General features: G+C 35.7%; 1 protein-coding gene across 3 annotated transcripts in view; it reads left to right on the forward strand.

Annotated features, from left to right (window-relative positions):
* Positions 1-18,757, forward strand: part of wds (WD repeat-containing protein wds) — a 66,447-nt gene extending 47,690 nt beyond the window's left edge. For all 3 annotated transcript variants that reach the window (XM_081765646.1, XM_081765648.1, XM_081765649.1), the window contains exons 5-9: positions 3,290-3,379; positions 6,422-6,561; positions 7,405-7,636; positions 11,642-11,729; positions 18,075-18,757. In XM_081765646.1, the coding sequence (XP_081621772.1) occupies positions 3,290-3,379; positions 6,422-6,561; positions 7,405-7,636; positions 11,642-11,729; positions 18,075-18,175 (651 nt within the window). In that variant the 3' untranslated portion in view covers positions 18,176-18,757. The remainder of the gene's footprint in view (positions 1-3,289; positions 3,380-6,421; positions 6,562-7,404; positions 7,637-11,641; positions 11,730-18,074) is intronic.
* The last annotated feature ends 408 nt before the right edge of the window (positions 18,758-19,165 follow it).

Raw genomic sequence — 19,165 nt, forward strand, 5'->3', positions numbered from 1 at the left:
AACCCTCGGTGAGCATTAAATTGGATTATTACTCAGAACTATCGCGCGACTGCGGTGCAAGTGACGCATCAACTCAAGCAATACCTCCCACAATTTGTGTCGATAATTACATTATCAACATGAAGCTACCGGTATCACGAACATGCATCATGAACCGCAAACAACGGAAACTGCTCGGATGAGTCATTTCAAATCATAGACCATTTATATATTCCAGAGGCCCCAGAAATCGTGTGATTTGCAGTATCTTCGTTCAACCGTGGAACATGGTAGCGGTTTTTGTGTCCTGTTGGCTGCAACATCCTGGTTTTCAGTGGGTCGTCTTTTGATGCTCACCATTCACGTCACTGTCCATGATTATGTCGCCATTTTAGGGGATCATGAGCATTATATGGTCCAGATTTTGTTTCCGGACAATTGCCCATTCACACAGTTGGAGCTGCTGCGGTGAGTTTGATGAACATCGAGATGAAGTTGAACATCTCTACTGGCCCTCCCAATTCCCAGACCTGAGCATAGTCCTGAAGGCAAAAAGGTGGCCCAACACCATATTAATCTGGTGAGTTCCAATTTTTCAGGTGTTTCCATTAAATTGATAAGTTTATTTATGTTCCCATAATTTGTAACGGCGGGTAATCATCAACCCAAAAGTTCGATCATACATACGAACCCTTTCCCCTTTCCCTTTAAGAATAAGCATTCCAGGTACGCCGCGATGTCATGAATGCGACAGTTGATATGCTAATAGTTGCCTGGAGAGTCATAGTACGAAGAGCCTTCATACAGCGAGGAAACCTTATGGTGTTAATTGTAAGGATGACCTTCTTTTTGTCGAGGACTGAGCTCATGTTAATCGAGATTTCCGTGAAAATTAGAGGCAGGTCAATATTTCTTTCTTCTTCTAGTACGATTACCCCTAACCTACTCAGAGATGTCTTCGGTAGTGCCGGGAGAAAATATAGTGGTAATATGAATAGAGGGCGATGATATTGAAGGATGATATGTCGCTTTAGGCTTGGACACAACTGACGGCCGTGAGTGCGAATCTATCTTGTGTTGTCACAGTCGCCGTCTATGAGCCACACATGGTATATCGGTTTGAGAGCAATAAGCTCGGCGTCCCTCGGTCCCTGTCGACTCTGGTTTCCTTCAGACAAGTGAGATTTACATGTAGTACATTCGTGACGCCATCAATCCTATCCTTCGATGGTATCTGGGCACTTGTAAGACACCACTATCCAACAGGATTACTCGCTGATTCCATCGTTTTGCGATTTTCATTCAATATGATCCTTCTGCTCGGATCCGGTAAGCTTCTGAACATATATGCCTAACGGACATCGTGGGATATGGTGGGACAGCAAACCGACCTCAGACAATGATAATTATTTCAGTGTGCCAGAGTCGACAACGAGCATGGTATAGCTTGAATTGTTATTGAATATTCTTCTTTTCTTTAACTAATGATAATACATAATTCTTTGTATTATACTTGGAGAGAACGATCCATTAAAATTCTGCTGTATTTCCTGCTAGTACATTGCTCTGTCTTGGTCATTCCACCCTGTCTGGATTCCGTATTCTTTAGTGTACTGCTAGTTTCAGATGTAGAGAACTGCTCAATTGAACCTAGGAAGTCACTACTGAATAAAATTCAATACTTCTACGTGAAGATTATTCTTGATTCAACCTCTGTCCAATATCTATCGTCCGTGGAGAGGACTTTATGGATTTAGTGAACAACAGATGAAATGGAGGGAGACGTGGTCCGAGTGGAAATTGCTTATACTAGAAATCTTGCTAAGTATGATATAACTTTTATCAAATGCTAATAGACACATAGTCTCAACGAAACTATTCTTGCTCATGAAAGTAAATTATATACCCTTTTTCATATTTTGAGCTGAGGATACTTTCATGTTGCAGTGGCACGAAAGGAATATTCCTGTAGTTACTCCTACCTAAATTCGAATTCAGTCTGAGACCATACATATGAAGCACGCACTCGAGAACTCTTATTTTTAAGGAATTAATTACTTGAAACGTTTGTTTTATATTTTATATCAGACATTCGAATCTTATAATTTTTCTGTATTTTAGAATTACTTCAAAAAGCTGGCTGAATCCCTTCTAATATAATCCAAACAAACTGCAGTATGCTAATCCCTGATCTGCTTTGTACTTTTGAAGGTTAATTTGTGTTCAACGTGTTACAAAAGCCGCCTCTGAATCATAAGAGTTGGAAGAAGATCGTCAGGATGCCTTTTATTACAATCTTAAGAGCTGAATATAAATAGTAAAACCAATAGATACTGTTTGGAAAAAAAATGTTGTAACATTTTTTATAATTTAAGGGAAAGAAATAAAGAAAAATTAGTAACGATTAAAACGATTGTGAGAAAGAGTGAAATCTCTGTGGATAGTATTTCCAGTCGGCAACACTGTTTTCCTTCTTCCTTCAAGCGAGAGTGTGCACTGTCGGCGAGTTACGTACAGCATGCCTCGGTGTAAAAAGGTCTGATGGAAACTTGTGTAACAAGGGAAATGTGGATTCCTTTCAATATACGACGCTACATTATTATAATGTTCGTTACTATTCGCGACTATTTATATGTTGTTATTCCTTTTTGATTATAGTAAAGTTGTAAAACAATAAAATCTCAGTAATTGTTTCTTATGCTTATATAACACAAACATACGTGTATGTGTTACTTCATTGATTTCAATTAAAAGGTTGTTTACAGTATTCTCAGTTGGAGGGTGGTGGAGTTTGACACTTGTTGGTGATTTAAAAGTAAGATTTCTGTTGAGGGTTTCAACAGATTTCATATACGAGTGTCCTCGGGCTGCCTGCATCCAAAGCTACCTATTGATGAAGGATAGTTTATATTTTTATTTATTTATTAATTATTATTATTATTATTAACTGACCGGATTCCCTACGGGCGCGTTATAAATGCACGTGTTTCCACTATACAAATCAGATCATCAGACTAACAGTGCTTGGGATACGTAATTTTGAATTAAAATCTGTGATGATTTCAGGTTTCTCCAGAAGGAAGGGACACGGAAAATGAATGTAGTTCTGCAAAAATACTACCCACGTTAAGCACCATCGGATATATGCCACATTAATGCCGATCCATCCCCGAAAATTATCACTTGTTGAAATGCTTTCACAAGTGAACTCGTAAGTTTTAGATCGTACACTTCACTGAATCAAATAGCATTCTAAATAATTATAGAATATTTCCATAACGTTGTTTGTGTTATTTTGTTCTATTTGCAGGGAAAGTGTCTCAAAACGTTAAAAGGACATAGTAATTATGTATTCTGCTGCAACTTCAATCCTCAGTCAAACCTGATAGTATCAGGCTCGGTAAGTTAAATTTATCTTCAAAGATATTTTTTTATGTACGAATGTTAGTTAACAACAATCTCATAATCACTTACGACATTTTCGTTTTGCACTGAATCATGAACTTCATGTGTATAAGCTTTAAATCTTTAGATTAAAGGTGGTTAAAGTAAAATTTACCTTACAGATAATGTATAATAGGTGGCTAAAACGAATTTTAGTGATTGAATTTCTGTACAAAACTTTTAACAGTTTAACCCCATAGAAAATTACTAAAAACCTGAAACCAGAACTATATTATAAGAACGTGAAATTATGAGAGATTGAAATTGTAGAGCATGTAATATTTGAATTGCGGGAAGGGGAAGCAGTTTCATTTCTTCATTTCTGGTTGATTTTAGACTCAAGCAGTATGGATCATTGCGAATGCCCAGAAATAATATATATACACCAAAATCGAATGGTTTCACTAAGGTTATAGAGGGATTTTTTTTTAATCGGGATAGGTTTCGACTCGTCATTCTCGATTAATGGACTAAATATTGTGGACAGGAAGTAAATATTGTGGATGAGCCGCAAGTATCATACCATATATACGCCACATCGTTTAAAAGTCTAATGATGTTTACAGAAATTATCGCGGAACTTCTTTTTACAACATCAGAGCGGTGGGAATTCAACCTTTCATTCTTGACTGATTTAAATTCCATGCAGTAAAAATGATTGGAAGCCCTCAAAGAAAATATACGCCATATTACATCATAAACGAATCTCTTTGGTCAACGTTATCGAGAAGAATGTTTTTTCCTTATTATATAATTTAAAGAAAGAAATGTGAAAGTTCGAAAGAAATTGACCCTTTCGCGCGCTTCTCCTTACCGATTTAAACTACAACTACAGGGTTGATCCAGACGATCGAGAAAATATACGCTATGTTTTGTCAAAATTGAATAATCTTCACTTAATTTTACTGGAAAATTATTTTCCATGTATATATGCTGACTTGTATATAAAATGAGTGTTCCCGTCATTACTCTCGTATTCTTCATGTAGTTCAAGCCCAGAAAACAGGATTATTTCAATGGCTCTGGAAGCTACCAACGTACCTTTATTAAATTTTACGAGTCTTTGCACAGAAAACCCAGAGGAGAACACAAACATGCAAATGCCAGTTGAATCGAAACTTACAAGCTTGTTACACCCACTTCAACTATGACTAGTGATGCTTTGTATTGTAGAAGAAAGATCTCTTTTTGTTGAATTGCATGTTTTCATCGCCTTATATTTTACCAATTTCACTATGTTATAAAAGTCAGAGATTCTTTTAGGATTTTATCCGGAATATAGTTTCTTTGATCAGAGGAGACTTACCTGCTTCCCTTATTATTGACTGATTCCAACCCCAAGTAGTAGAATATTGGGAAAACCTCACAGAACAGGTAATATATATTAAAATGTATATACAATATTCAATCCAAATCGATTTTTTTACGAAAGCTATCGTGGAAAATGTTATGAATTACGAGGAGGATGTTAAGTTTACTTCCTTATTATACATCAGAAACATTGCCCAATATTTCTTTACGAAAACTACCATAGTATATGTTTTTTTACTGATAAGGTTAGTCCATCCCCTTATTGTTTACTAATTTTAAGTGCATCCAGGGGGAATCATTGGGAAACTTAAGAAAATGCATTCTATATTACTACAAAATCATACATATTTTAATTGAGGGTCTCACACTTATATTATTTACAGACTTTAACCTTACACAGAGTGGTGTACGGGTATATTGAGAAGGAAAGTATACGCTAGACTGCATGAAAATAGATTTTCTTTTAAAGAAATTATTTTCGTTATAAATTTTGAAGGAAACTTCGAAATTTAGGAGAATGTACTTTCTTTTACCAGTTTATACTTGACCGATTTCACCCACAACTAATGGGGAGGATTGGAATATCTAAAGAAAGTAGAGCCATACTACAGCTCTTTAAGCAAGCGTAGTAATTAGCCCATGCGCTTTTGGTTCACGTGGTCCCGGGTTCGATTCCTGGTGAGAGAACAATATATTTGCAATCATTCACTTTCATTGATCATCCCCCTCCTTTTAGCTTAAAGGGCACAGTCGTGGGAGACCTTAAACAATATGTATTTCATCTATCGAAATTGAATGAATTTATAGTTTATGCCTCAAATTTACATGTCCACCCTACTAGCTGAAATGCCCGTTTTTCTTCTCAGGCAGATTAGATTTATGGAAAATATTTGAATTCCCCTCCTTCCTAGAATATTTATTTCAGTGATAGTGTAATGAAACAAAGCACAGAAGATAGTCTACTTTTTTTTGGCATAAATATTGAAACATCCTATCTTCACAGAATAAACCTTTAATCAAATGGGTAGGATTTAAAAACCCAGTTTGAAGTGGGTACTATCTTCGAAAAGTCATTTCAGACGGGTCAGACATTTTCCCGACCCCGAAAACTATGAATTCGATACTAATCTTAATCGCCATAGCTGATTAATGAATAGCATGGCGTTTATTTACTTTTACTAAAATTTAGTTCAGAAAATCTGGAAAGGCTAGGAAGTTTTGCTAGAATTATATTCCATTGTTGGGTCATTCTCACTGATAAATTGACGTACACCATAGACTTCTACTGACCTTTCAATTGCCTCTTTCTCACCTTCTATCATAACTGAGAGTTCTAAAGTAATCAAAAGGATGATTGTTACGGCGAATTTAAGCCTGATTCTGAGAATTGACGACTTAATTCTTTACCGTGGAGTTATTTCAAGGAATATCTCAGAATCATACTGTAAAGTGTTTATTTCCTTGCAATGAGAAAAATCATTTCAGCATCGCGAAATTAGCATGTCACTGGTCCAAAAAAGTGATTCTAATCCATTGGTATATTTTCACGATTTTTAAGTCCAAATAGATGGATATATATATGTATGATTTTTGTATGTGGATTTTTTTAATTATTTTTTATATTTTTTTTTATTACAGTCCGAATAAACATATATTTGTGTTCAAAATATCCTTATGATCATTTCAGTTTGATGAAAGCGTAAGGATATGGGATGTTCGCACTGGTAAATGCCTGAAAACACTTCCTGCACACTCAGATCCGGTCAGTGCCGTTCATTTTAACAGAGACGGATCCTTAATAGTTTCAAGTAGTTACGATGGACTTTGGTAAGTTTGAATAAATATAGTGATAAAGCTTACTAGCGGAACAAATGACAATTAGTACTTCTAATATCCCATATTAATGCATGTGTAAACATAAGATGTACACATAAATTTCTTGCCTGCGCAATAAGTATGCAAAAATAGTAGTATACTCTTCAAATGTTAGACGTGTTTTGGCTTCTTCCTTACTACGAAGTCTAGTACACAAATTAGCTAGCCACCCGTATATTCCGATGATTAGCATTCTACTGGTTTATTAGAATAGTGAATTCTGTTGGATTTGAGAAGTTCGGCATCTAGTTGAGTTCATTTTAAAATTGAAAGTGAAAGACTTAATATATGCATGAGTGTTCTATAATTCATGTTCTCAGTAAAATCAGCTTTCTAATAATCAGTTAAAATCTATCTGTGTTTGAAGTTATAACACTATGATTAAATGTTTAATCCCTTATTTATATGGGAAAAAAGTATTTAGCTTAACACTACTCCACTGGCTGTTTTTATCTTTGGTGTTTAAGGGTGTTCATCAATTGTATACCGTTGTTTGTAAGTGTTTCTCAGAATATCGTGTGAATGAAAAAAATAATACTAAACTTGCTCTGCGTAACTGTTCAGTCCCCATTGTCCAGTAATACGCTTCCGCTTCCAATTCAGATATTACGTCATAGGCTTAGATGACGAACAAACAAAAAAATCATCTCGGAGACTTTTATTAGTTTACCAAGTATTTCATACTTTCTAGAATATTACATAGGGAAACTGCGGAATGGGATTGATGAGCACTCTCAAATTATTCAATTTTCAGTAACAAAATTCGGTTATTATTTCTTCTTTTCTTTTTTCCAGTCGTATTTGGGACACTGCGTCTGGTCAGTGTTTGAAAACTCTTATAGACGATGATAATCCGCCAGTGTCTTTTGTAAAGTTTTCTCCTAATGGAAAGTATATACTTGCAGCAACTTTGGATAACACATTGAAGTTGTGGGACTATAGTAAAGGAAAATGTTTGAAAACGTACACAGGGCACAAGAACGAAAAATATTGTATCTTTGCCAATTTTTCGGTAACCGGAGGAAAGGTATGAAGTTTGATTTTAAATCATATCGTTATTCTTACAACAAACTTTGCTTAAATTACTGTGCATGTGTTTGAATCACAAATTTCAAGTAGAACATAATTAGATTTACGCACACACACTGTTAGATTGGTACATTTGTAGTGAAGAGCCATGTTTAAGTGAAAATTATGAATAGATATCGCAAATTTTTGCATAAAAATTCGTTACCAATTATGTGCAAATTCTCATTGTTTATCATTAATTAACCTAAAACACACCTGTTGCAGTAATTTTACAACAGTTTTGCCAGAGGCCGCGTTTCTGTCCAAAAAAAAAAAAAAACACCCATTTTAAGGACTTGCATTAAGTAGCCTTTTTGTATGGCAACACTGCATCAACCTTGTCACTTTTCGCACCAGTGCATAAATGTTGATGCATACTTTACATATACACAGGAATTCATCCGCAGGAAATCAGTTTTCTGCAACTGAATATTGATTTTCTTCATTTTGCACTTACGGTATTTGTTTTTCGTTTTACACAAAAACGTTACAAGTTGCAGCATTGGTCATGATCTCGAAAACGTCTACATAGAACATGCTTACATTTGCATTACATGCATGCATTTGTTTCAAGCCTGAGATCTTTATCACTCTTAGATCAAAAGATATACGCGATCAACCTTTGGGTTGCGCAGCTTTACGGACATACTGTATATATATATATATATATATATATATATATATTTACAGGGTGAGGAAAAAGTCCCGGAACGGTCCAATATCTCGCGAAATAAACAATCAGCAAAACAAACAAAAACACTTTTTAAAAAATAATAATAATAATAATAAGCTATCCAGTGATACTAAACGCAACCACCAATCCCCACCCCTTTTCTGAGTACGGATGATAACTTTAAAATTTGAAATGGGAACCCCCATTTCTTAGTGCACATTTGGATTCTCCAGAAAAAGGGACAGTGCTTTGACCCAGAATTGAAAACAAAGGTGAGGGTGGGAGGTACCAAAACGTTATGAAAATGCAGTCAGTCAGTCCCGCACTCTATGGCCATACGGTTAGTATAATGGACTGCGGAGTCAGAGGTCCTGAGTTCGATCCCCGTTCAAGGCAATTCTTTGTTATTTTCCCAAATAATAAGTCCATACGTTTTGACTTCAGTTAGTATTTTGTTCAAGTTACATAATACAAGTTTCAATAATTATTTTGCAAACGTTTTATGAAGTGGTTCTTAGTAATAGGGTTTTTAGGGTTAGAGTTCATAGGGTTATTTACAAAAAAAAAAAATGTATTTTCTCGCAAGTTAATGAATTATGAACAAATACATAATTTTGTATGAAAGTTAAAATGTATGAATTCATTATTTGGGTACAAAAATGTTCTGCGCGGGAATCAAACCCAGGACCTCTGACTCCGCAATCCAGTACGCTAACCGTATCGACAAAGAGTACGGGACTAACAATTAGCATTTTCATAACGTTTTGGTACCCCCTTTTTTGTGTCGATTCAAGTGCCATCCGTGAAGGTACTATTTTCAATTCTGGGTTAAATCACTGTCTCTTACTCGGGAGTCCAAATGTGCAATAAGAAATGGAGGTTCCCATTTAAAATTTTAAAGTTATCCCCGTACGCCCGAAGGGAGTGGGGAGAGGGGATTGTGTTGGATATCAGTGTATAGCTTCTTTTTTTTTTTTTAAAAACTACTTAAGACATGTTTTTGTTTGTTCTGCTGATCTGTATATTTCACGAGATATTGGACCGTTCCGGGACTCTTTTTCCGCGCCCTGTATATATATATATATATATATATATATATAATATTAAATATTTGTATTTAATATAAGAATTTAAAGAATTCCTTTCAAGTTAACATCACTAGAGGCTCCAAACCCAGAAGATCATTTTGTGACACCGGGATGCAAAATCAGTTTCACCGACATTACCGATATGAAATGGGGAAAAAAACAAGCTTTTGAGATCGCATCAAACTAATAATTAAATTTTAATTTTATATCGGTGTAGATATATTATCGCTAACCAATCCCACTATTTTAGTCCATTGCTGTTTGAATCTTTTCCCCCAAACTAATCATTTACGCACTTCTTCAATGTTCTGAACAGTGCTCTGTCACAGTATCTTGTGTGAGAACGCATCGTAGGATGAGTTTGAAAGAACACTTGTCAATATATGGCAGCGCATGTTTTCAATCTTTCTCGTGTATTTTGCTAGGGATCGGCAGTATTCCCAACAATTTAGTAAACATTGGAAGATGAATCTCGAAACTTCACCCACTATCAATAATCGGTAATTTTTTCTCCATTTTTTTTTCTATCTCCTTTCCTTTCATTGTTAAAAGAGTTCCATATGGGAGCATGTTTCTGGGGAGTAAAGTTCAATGCTTTCACCCGTGGATAAAACAAAAAAATTAAAAATTGCGTTAATTATCTTCTGACTATATAGATGGATCAGTTACACCCTTGATACGTCTTTGTAACTATTAAACTAATAGACAATAGACGCTGAAATTTTGTTCCATGCAAATATCTTCAGGAAATCATTGTTTTGGATACTCTGTGATACTTCAAGGTTAAGAGTGTTACGAACCCAACATAAAGTTTTTTAATGGGAGTACGTTAAGTTGTTATATTTTAAATCTATATGTAAACGGAAATATACAATACCACAGGTGTCATTTATTGTTGCAAACTAAGGATGCTGCAGTATTACAAACATCGAAGAAAGAAAGAAAAAAAAAAAAAAACCAAGCAAAGTTTTGAGAGCTCTATTACAATAATAACGCAACTGAACGAGATGGACGTGGTAATGCACACCTGAAGTACCGTAATGTCGAATGCTACGGTCATCATATAACATTTTTTTTTAGAAGTTGAAACGAAGTTACAAGGAATTGAAATTTTATTTTTTCAAAACGTTGAATGTGAGGACATCTTGATACACCAAATATGAATATTTCATTCTCTTACATGAATTTTAAGTGTTACTTTTTTCTTTTATTTAAACATCAAAGCTCACAAGACTGAAGTTCTGTTTGTAATATGATATGCCCATGCTTTAATAAAGGAAACAGTGTCATATATGTAACTAGTTACGATAAATGTAAAGTAGAACTATTTCGAGAAGATTTTAGTTATAAGTTTAATCTAAAACATTAAGTAATAGTGTAACCATCACTTGAATAAAACCTGGGTAAATTTGACCCCTGTCCCTTCCTTAATATTGCACGTAGCATATACGGGCTTGGTACTTCTAGGGTTAAAGACACAAAATACAGTTTGTTTTTGGTTTACAGAATATGTTTTAAGGATACACACATGTAAACATTTAGATTCTGTCTTTTTCATATCACCGTGTATATAATATACGTGGTTAGAATAAAGGTAGCCCAGCATATGCAAACATAAATCAGAATTAGAACTATTTGATGTGGGGGGAAGAGATTATGGAAAATATATGGAAGATGATACATTTTAGAAAATTTAATGCATTGAATAAAGGAGTGGAAACAGTTGGATGGCACAACGAGTACAGATCGTTAGCTCTGACGTACAGAAGGTTCATATGTATCGAAGGTGTCATTTGTTCTAGACCTTTCATACTTCTAGTTCTTGTAAATAGAAATTGCAAGGTAGTTTTTTTCCGATAAGTACATTATAATGTGTAAGAAATTATTTCTTGGGTGTGTGAGAAAATGAATACGTAAGTTAATGGGTTCTTTCAAGGAGCGTAGGGTAAAATTGTATTGGGAGATAGGGAAAGGGCCATTTCAGATGTAGAATTTTTGTCATGATGAGTTATCTTTTTTAAGCATGTCCAATTATTTGCCGATAGATAAAGTTTATCCTTTTTACGTTTGTAACTATATGGAACTTAATTTGAGGTTTGTGTCAAGAGTGTATTTCTACATTCAACCTGGTAACAGTAAAATGTGTATTATTACTAGTAGTAGTTAATAAACGTTTTTAAACGAAATTAAATTTTCGTTCTAGTGGATCGTCTCAGGATCCGAAGATAACATGGTGTATATTTGGAATCTACAAACTAAGGAAATAGTTCAGAAACTTCAAGGACATACAGGTAAACATACAAGTTCTGTATTTCTCACATTACGTATACATTCACAATACTTTTCAGAGAAGATCACATAGATTAAGCTAAAGTTATCCACAGATACACTGATCCACTCTGATTTCCAAATATTCTAGAGATTAAATACTTCGTTATTCACGTAATATTCATAAAATTCTCACCATTCATTAAAGAAATAATAAGTAGAAAAAGTTGTTCCAGAAAGTCACGAAACTTATCAACAATATCGCAATATCAAAAAGAGTGGCACTCTCCTCCAAAACCAATGCACTTTTCATTCGTGCTCTAATGCCTGAATAACTTGGGAAAAAAAAGAAAAAAAAATCTAACTGGTCCTCCAAACATGAACCGCTATCACTTCAAAATCTGCAGGAAATTTCTGCGTTTCCAAATCGTTCAAGTCGTTGAACAAACGAGTCACTGCCGGTAAAGCTGGGAAATAGAGGTAACACCAATTTGAATGATGCATCTGCGATAGCGGCCCTCAATGCGTATGAAGTGTGTACAGTGCATTATCCTAGTGCAAGAGCACACCACGGGGTCAACATACCAAGCCTCTTTGTCTTGCTGAAATCACGTAATTTCTTAATTAGGTCACTATACAGGGTGTCCGGAAAGTAATAGGACTGAGTCGATTTAAAAAAAAAAATATTGAGCCAATCGTTACAATTCTTTAAAAACTTTCAAAATAGGCTCCTTCTGCGTCGATGCAGCGCTGCCAGCGCGATTTCCAAGCATTGAAGGCGTCACGGAAGTCATTCTCCGGAATAGCCTTGAGAGCCGCAGTGCAAGCTGCTTGAATCCCCTCTGTCATCTCAAAATGCTTGGGGGGCGCGGTGGCTCAGTGGTAGAGCGTTCACCTCTGGTGCCTGGGGTCCCTTGTTCGATCCCAGCCCACGCCAAGTGAACTTTGTGGTGGATAAACACCGTGCTCGTGGGTTTTCTCGGGATTCTCCCGTTTCCTCCCACTTTCTTCATTCCACCATTTCACTCATCTCTCATCATCACCGTCTCCTTTAGCCTAACCGGCATAACCGTGTGACGTAAAACTCAAAGATTTCATTTTTTCAAAATGCTTGCCTTTCATCGGTCGTTTTAGGCGAGGAAACAAAAAGAAGTCCGGAGGGGCCACATCTGGGCTGTAGGGCGGCTGCGGAAGCGTTGGGATGCCGGCCTTGGTCAGGTAGCTATTCACAAGAAAGGCGGTGTGAGCCGGGGCGTTGTCGTGGTGCAGCTTCCAGTCGGCTCCGATGTCTGGTCGGACCCGATTGACCCTTCGATTGACCCTTCCACGTAAAACTTGGCGTTGACGGTTTGTCCAGGAGGAACAAATTCATGGTGGACGATGCATTTGATGTCAAAAAAGACAATGAGCATCGTTTTCACTTTGGATTTGCTCATTCTTCCCTTTTTTGGGCGAGGAGACGCCGGCGTGTGCCACTCGGAAGATTGCCTCTTTGTCTCGGGATCATACTCAAAGATCCATGATTCGTCACCTGTGATTACGTTATTAAAAAATTGGGGGTCACTTTCACTCATGTTCAAATTTTCTTGGCACAATTCCACTCGCCGCAATTTCTGGTCGTCAGTGAGCACTTTTGGAACAATCTTCGCGCACACCTTGTGCATGTTCAAATGCTCCGTCACAATTTCATAAACCACAGTTTTTGGTAAATTTAACATCTGGGCAATTAAACGAATACTTAGTCGACAGAGTTCAAAACTTCGCGCACATGAGTCACATTGTCGGTGTTTGTCGAAGTCGAAGGTCTTCCAGCACGGTCTTCATCGGTGACCTCTTCCCGGCCCTCCGAAAAGGCCTTGTGCCACCGAAACACACCACTTCTTGCTAAAGCATCATCTGGGTAAGCCTGCTTGATCATATCAAACGTCTCTGTCGCAGATTTACCGAGTTTAACACAGAATTTAATCGCGTACCTCTTCTCTAACGAACGCTGCATTTTCGGCTTGCACCACTCACAAAAACACGTCGCGCGAAAAAGCCTGTCCTCGGAGACAACTGACCAGCCGCTCGTTCGTTAGCTAGGAACGCCCTCTACCGGATCCAGTCGGTGCGCGCACGCTCCGAAGTACAGTCATGTCGGAATAAAATCAGTCCTATTACTTCCCGGACAAACCCTGTAGTTGGTGCAGCTGATTGTATTACCTCTTTATTGATAATCCATAAGAACACTTTTACAGTCTCAGAAAATTGAGACCATCACCTTCTCTGCTGACGATTCCATCTTGAATTTTTTGTTATTAGAGATGTTTCCGCTCTATGCTTTGTGTTTTAGTGTCTGGGCCAAAGTGATGCGCTCAAGTTTCATCTATATTTACAAACCGAGCTACGAAATCTGTCAGCACGAAACTGATCTGCGGTGAGGTTTCAAGGGACCCATATTGTAGGTTTTTTGGTGTGTGTGTGAGAGAGAGAATCTGGGTAATTGTGGTTTGCAAAGAGGATATGAGAGGTCACATCTCAGTGACTCGACGACCCTGTAGTACAGTGTCGTGGACTTTGTTGGAGATAATTTTGATGTTTTGGATCTTAAAGATAATTTTTGAAGCTTCGCCTGCATGTTCGTCCTCACATGATTCTCCACCGTATTTGAACTCAGAACGCCAGTTTTTACTATGTTATATAATTAAAAAGAGTTTCCTAGTGTCTCTACCAAGTTATTATCAAATTTGGATACTGGCGACTGGTTCACAAAATATTTAGTGACCGCTCTCGCCTCAGTCTTCTCTGTTTTGGTATGTTATTAATCTCTGTAAAAATAAAACTTCACATAACTCACACTTGAAATTCTTAATCCAAACATACAAAGGCCTCTTATCAATAATAAAAATGTCATTTCTAAAATAATTCCTTTCACATTAGGATCGGAGCAACCTCATCGCCTCTTTAAAAAAAAAAAAAAAAAAAAAAATCAGTAATCAAGTAACAGTTCCTCAGTAATCATAAAATTGATTGAATTCATGTATAGAAATGTTAAAAAGTGAAAGATCGTTTAAAGAATCTGAAAATATCCATGGCTCAGGCAATTTTCAGTACTATGTAGGAACAAGCGAAACAATTTTTCATGAATCGAAATATTTTCTGTCTTCTATGAAAAAATTGAAGAGCTATTTATGAGTCGGAAAATTTTCATCATTTTGAAGCAAAAAGTAAAACAACTTTTTTGTGAATCGGAAAGATTTACTGCTCTGTAAAAACAAGTGAAAGAAATATTCATAGATCGTAAAATTTTCATTATGATGTAGAAACAAGTGGGAAAAACTTTTCATAAGCCGGACAATTTTGGATATTATATATAGTGATGTTAGGTGGAAAATTTTCCACTATATTTAACTGAACATTGAGCTACAAAATTGAATTTCTGTAGAGGAAATTTATTCGGCAACAAATTATAATGTTCCAATTAGCCTTCGAGAACAGGAAAATATTCTAATATTTCAAGTTTGGAAGTGAAAATTTACATAGAGTCTCTCTCTCTCTCTCTCTCTCTCTCTCTCTCTCTCTCTCTCTCTCTCTCTCTGCGAGCTCCTTCGTTGCTAAGCGGGTAGTATGCGCCTTTGGCATGGAAGACCTGCTTCGATTCCCGGCGGGAGCTCATGTAGTTCGGATTCCACGTTAATCAGTTGGTCCTGTCTCATGTAGCATCGCTACTGAAAGGGACGTTAAACTCAAAATCAACTCTCTCTCTCTCTCTCTCTCTCTCTCTCTCTCTCTCTCTCTCTCTCTCCCCCTTGTGGGTGTGGGTGTGTATGGATGGATGGATCGATGTATGTATGTATGTATTTGTGGAAATAAACATTTATTTATTTATTCATATATTCATTCAGAAGAGTAAGTGAAATTAACTAATAAAAGAAGCTGATTTGTGTAGTTGTACTTCCAATAAAATAATAAAAGAAACGTAAAAAACTGCACTATTGTTCTAAAAGCAACAAGTAATTTCATTTGAATTTACAAAATAAAAGAACATATTTCTTTTTTATATATGTATGTACTTGTTCTATGAATTGTCATTATTTCCAGTACATTTTTATACATAATAATGGTAGTTTTACAATACAAATATCTGCTCTAAGATGTTGATTATACAAAAGTCCAATATTGAAATTATGATTTACGAGTGTTAAACACAAAATAGTGTAATTTTCTGTTTTTCAAATAATTGATAAATTCACAAAGGTTTGATTTTGATTTCTTGTTAAATTTTAAATATTGAAATGGGATATTTGTTCTCTACGAACTCGATGTATATTCCCTGCACTTCACGCACACATACACACACACACACACACACACACATATATATATATATATATGTACATACAGAGAGAGAGAGAGAAACAGTGTTTAAATTTTTACTTCCCAACTTGAAATATTAGAAAATTTTCTGGTTCCCGAAAGCTAATTAGAAAATTATAATTTGTTGCCGTCTAATTTTCCTCTACAGGAATTGAATTTTATATCTCAATGTGCAGTTAAATATAGTGGAAAATTTTCAACGTAATATCACTATACATATCCAAAACTGTCCGGCTTATGAAAGTTTTTCCACTTGTTTCTACAGAGCAATAGAACTTTCCGTTTCACAAAAAGTTGTTTCACTTTTTGCTTCAAAATGATGAAAGTTTTTCGACTCATAAAAAGTTTTTCAATTTTTCCATAGAAGACCGAAAATATTTCGATTCATGAAAAATTGTTTCGCTTGTTCCTTCATAGTACTGAAAATTGTCTGAGCCATGAAAATTTTCAGATTCTTTAAACCATCTTTCACTCTAACAATTTAAGAACGGAAAAATATAGAAGAAAATTTTCCACCTCACATCACGGCTAAACAACGATGTAGGAATAAGTGGAGTATGTTTTTATGAATCGGAAAATTTTCATCAATGCTCGTATACTATCGCACCTGCTTCCGAAAGGTTAAACCTCATATACGTGTGTTCCTTTCACTATTCTGATGGCAACATCGTGGATTAAATCAAAATTCAGTTTCATTAAAGCTCGTATTTCACAAAACAAAATATGCCCAGTTATTGCCCACATTTGATCTATAGTAGTAAGTTCTCTATTACACATGGAAAATAATATGAGACATGTTTATTGCTGGCATACTTTTGAAAGAAATATGTGACCGTAAAATGTAGTAATTATACAAGGTAAGAAAAAATGAAAGATTGAAACTTTTTGTGAAACCACGTATATATTGTTAAGATTATTGAAACAAAAATCTTTTGTAATCTTTCTTGTATCTTTGTACATGTTTGTTTTACTATAGTATGTTTAGTTGTTTGTTGCATGCAGGTTTATGACAAATTATCTCCCAGATCAGAAACAGAATTCACGTTGAAAGACATTCAAATCCATAAAAATAATATCAATAGGAGAAAGAACCAAAAAGGTTTGTTTAACACTAAAATTCTCTTACATTACACACTCGAACTGAGTGCGGTTTTGCGTTATCCTGTTGCAGCAGTGCGCGCTTTCCGGTTTACTATTTCAGGATATTTGCGGCGTATTGTGGCATACATCCGTTCCAACTGTTCGGAATAATGGTAGATATTGGTTGTGCGATCGTTATGAATGAACTCAAAGTAAGTTACCCTCTTTTAATTCCATGACACACACAGTATGACTTTATGCTCGAAATTGTCCTGCACGAAGACCAATTCTAGAAGTTGACTCTTGCTCAACTTTTTTATTATTATTATTTATTCGAATTTTGTCGCATGTAACACTCCGTTCAGGAAACACTATATGAATTCCTTCAGGAAACACTATGTCCGTATATAGTTGCCTTCAGACGTCCAGTTCTTTGCCAGACTAGAATATATAGAACGAATACAGTGAATACATTGCAGTGTTTAAACGCCTACTTGTGGATGATCAGTGACCCTTACTCACAAATGTAACATTAAATTACATTAATTAACATTAATTACTCACAGATGTTAAAATCGAGGTACTACGTGTGAATTGTGTGCTGATTCACCTGAAAATCCAGGATATAAGCCCCTGTCTTCGTTGGCAGCTATTTTGCCTTCTATCACCGCCAGTGGCAAAATGTGTAGCTATGCGACAGCGAATATTTTTGAGCTTTTATATCCACTGATGCAGCTTTCATGTATGAGTGTCATTCAGACGTAAGTTAGGGAGTGTTTCTAATGAGGAAGATTATTTGTAATAACTCTGTATTTCGCCCATGTGGTATTTAAAATTAGGTTAATCTTGAAGGTAAGAAAGAATTGTTACATTAGTATGATACATGTAGTTCTTATGTGGTGTATGGTATAACCGTTTCACTCTTTTTTCAGATGTTGTATTGTGCACAACGTGTCACCCAACAGAGAACATAATTGCTTCAGCGGCCTTGGAAAATGATAAAACAATTAAATTGTGGAAAAGTGATACCTAATTACTAGTGTAAGCGGTCGCCACATTCATGATTATCAGTGACTTGTTTCGTACTTACATCCTCCGAACTGTTACGATTCTGACTGTGTTCTGAACTTTCATGACACACACAATTAATTTGACGAGTTACTTGACTGAGATTTTTTTTCACCATTCAGCCATGAATTAAAAATTGAAGATCGTGATTTGTGTCTATTCATGTAACAAAAATAGTGGCAAAGTGTGTGTGTATGTGTATATGTGTGTGCGCGTGAGAGTGTGTCTGTGAAATGAAGTGTTTTCACTGCAAATATATTATATATTCACATGTATGAAAGATTCAGTCAGTGCCTAATAATAAGTTTATTGCTGACATTGCATTCCGTTTGAATGTAGTAAAGTATTGCTTCTTTTCTTGAAGTTTGTACATTAATTATTTCATTGGTTTGAACACTACTTTTTGATTTCCTTTTCCGTATACAGGAAGTGTATATTTATCCACCTGCTCTGTAAATCTTATACAGAAGATTAATAACTTCCGAGAAGTCATTGTATTCACATTCTACTTTTGAAGTGAATAAAACTTAAGTTCTTTCCCTTTTAATTTTCTTTTGGTTTTTTGGGAAGTCATGAAGATTTAGAAGAGTAAATAAGTACACAAAATAATGATGTTCGTTTTATGATTTGCATTTAAGCGTTTAAAGATTACATAGATGTTTACATTAGTTATCTCGAATGCATCATAAGAAAGCAGAATGTGATAATAGGGTAATAACATTCTGATGGTTACAAAAATAATTCCAAAATATATATACATAATATTCTTTGGAGCTATTTTAATATCCTCCTCAGTCCCGAGAAACAGTTAAAATGATTTTAATGGTGTCACGTAAAAATTTTGACTCATGTGAGCATAAAAAGACACCATAAATTTTTCCATCACCGGTCGTGACGTCATTTAGTCACAAGAGCACGTATCCTATTGGATACATCAGGACTGAAGCTATGCGTA

The sequence above is a fragment of the Thermobia domestica genome, chromosome 7, assembly GCF_964235325.1.
Source record: "Thermobia domestica chromosome 7, izTheDome1.hap1.1, whole genome shotgun sequence".
Classification (NCBI taxonomy): Eukaryota; Metazoa; Arthropoda; class Insecta; order Zygentoma; family Lepismatidae; genus Thermobia; species Thermobia domestica.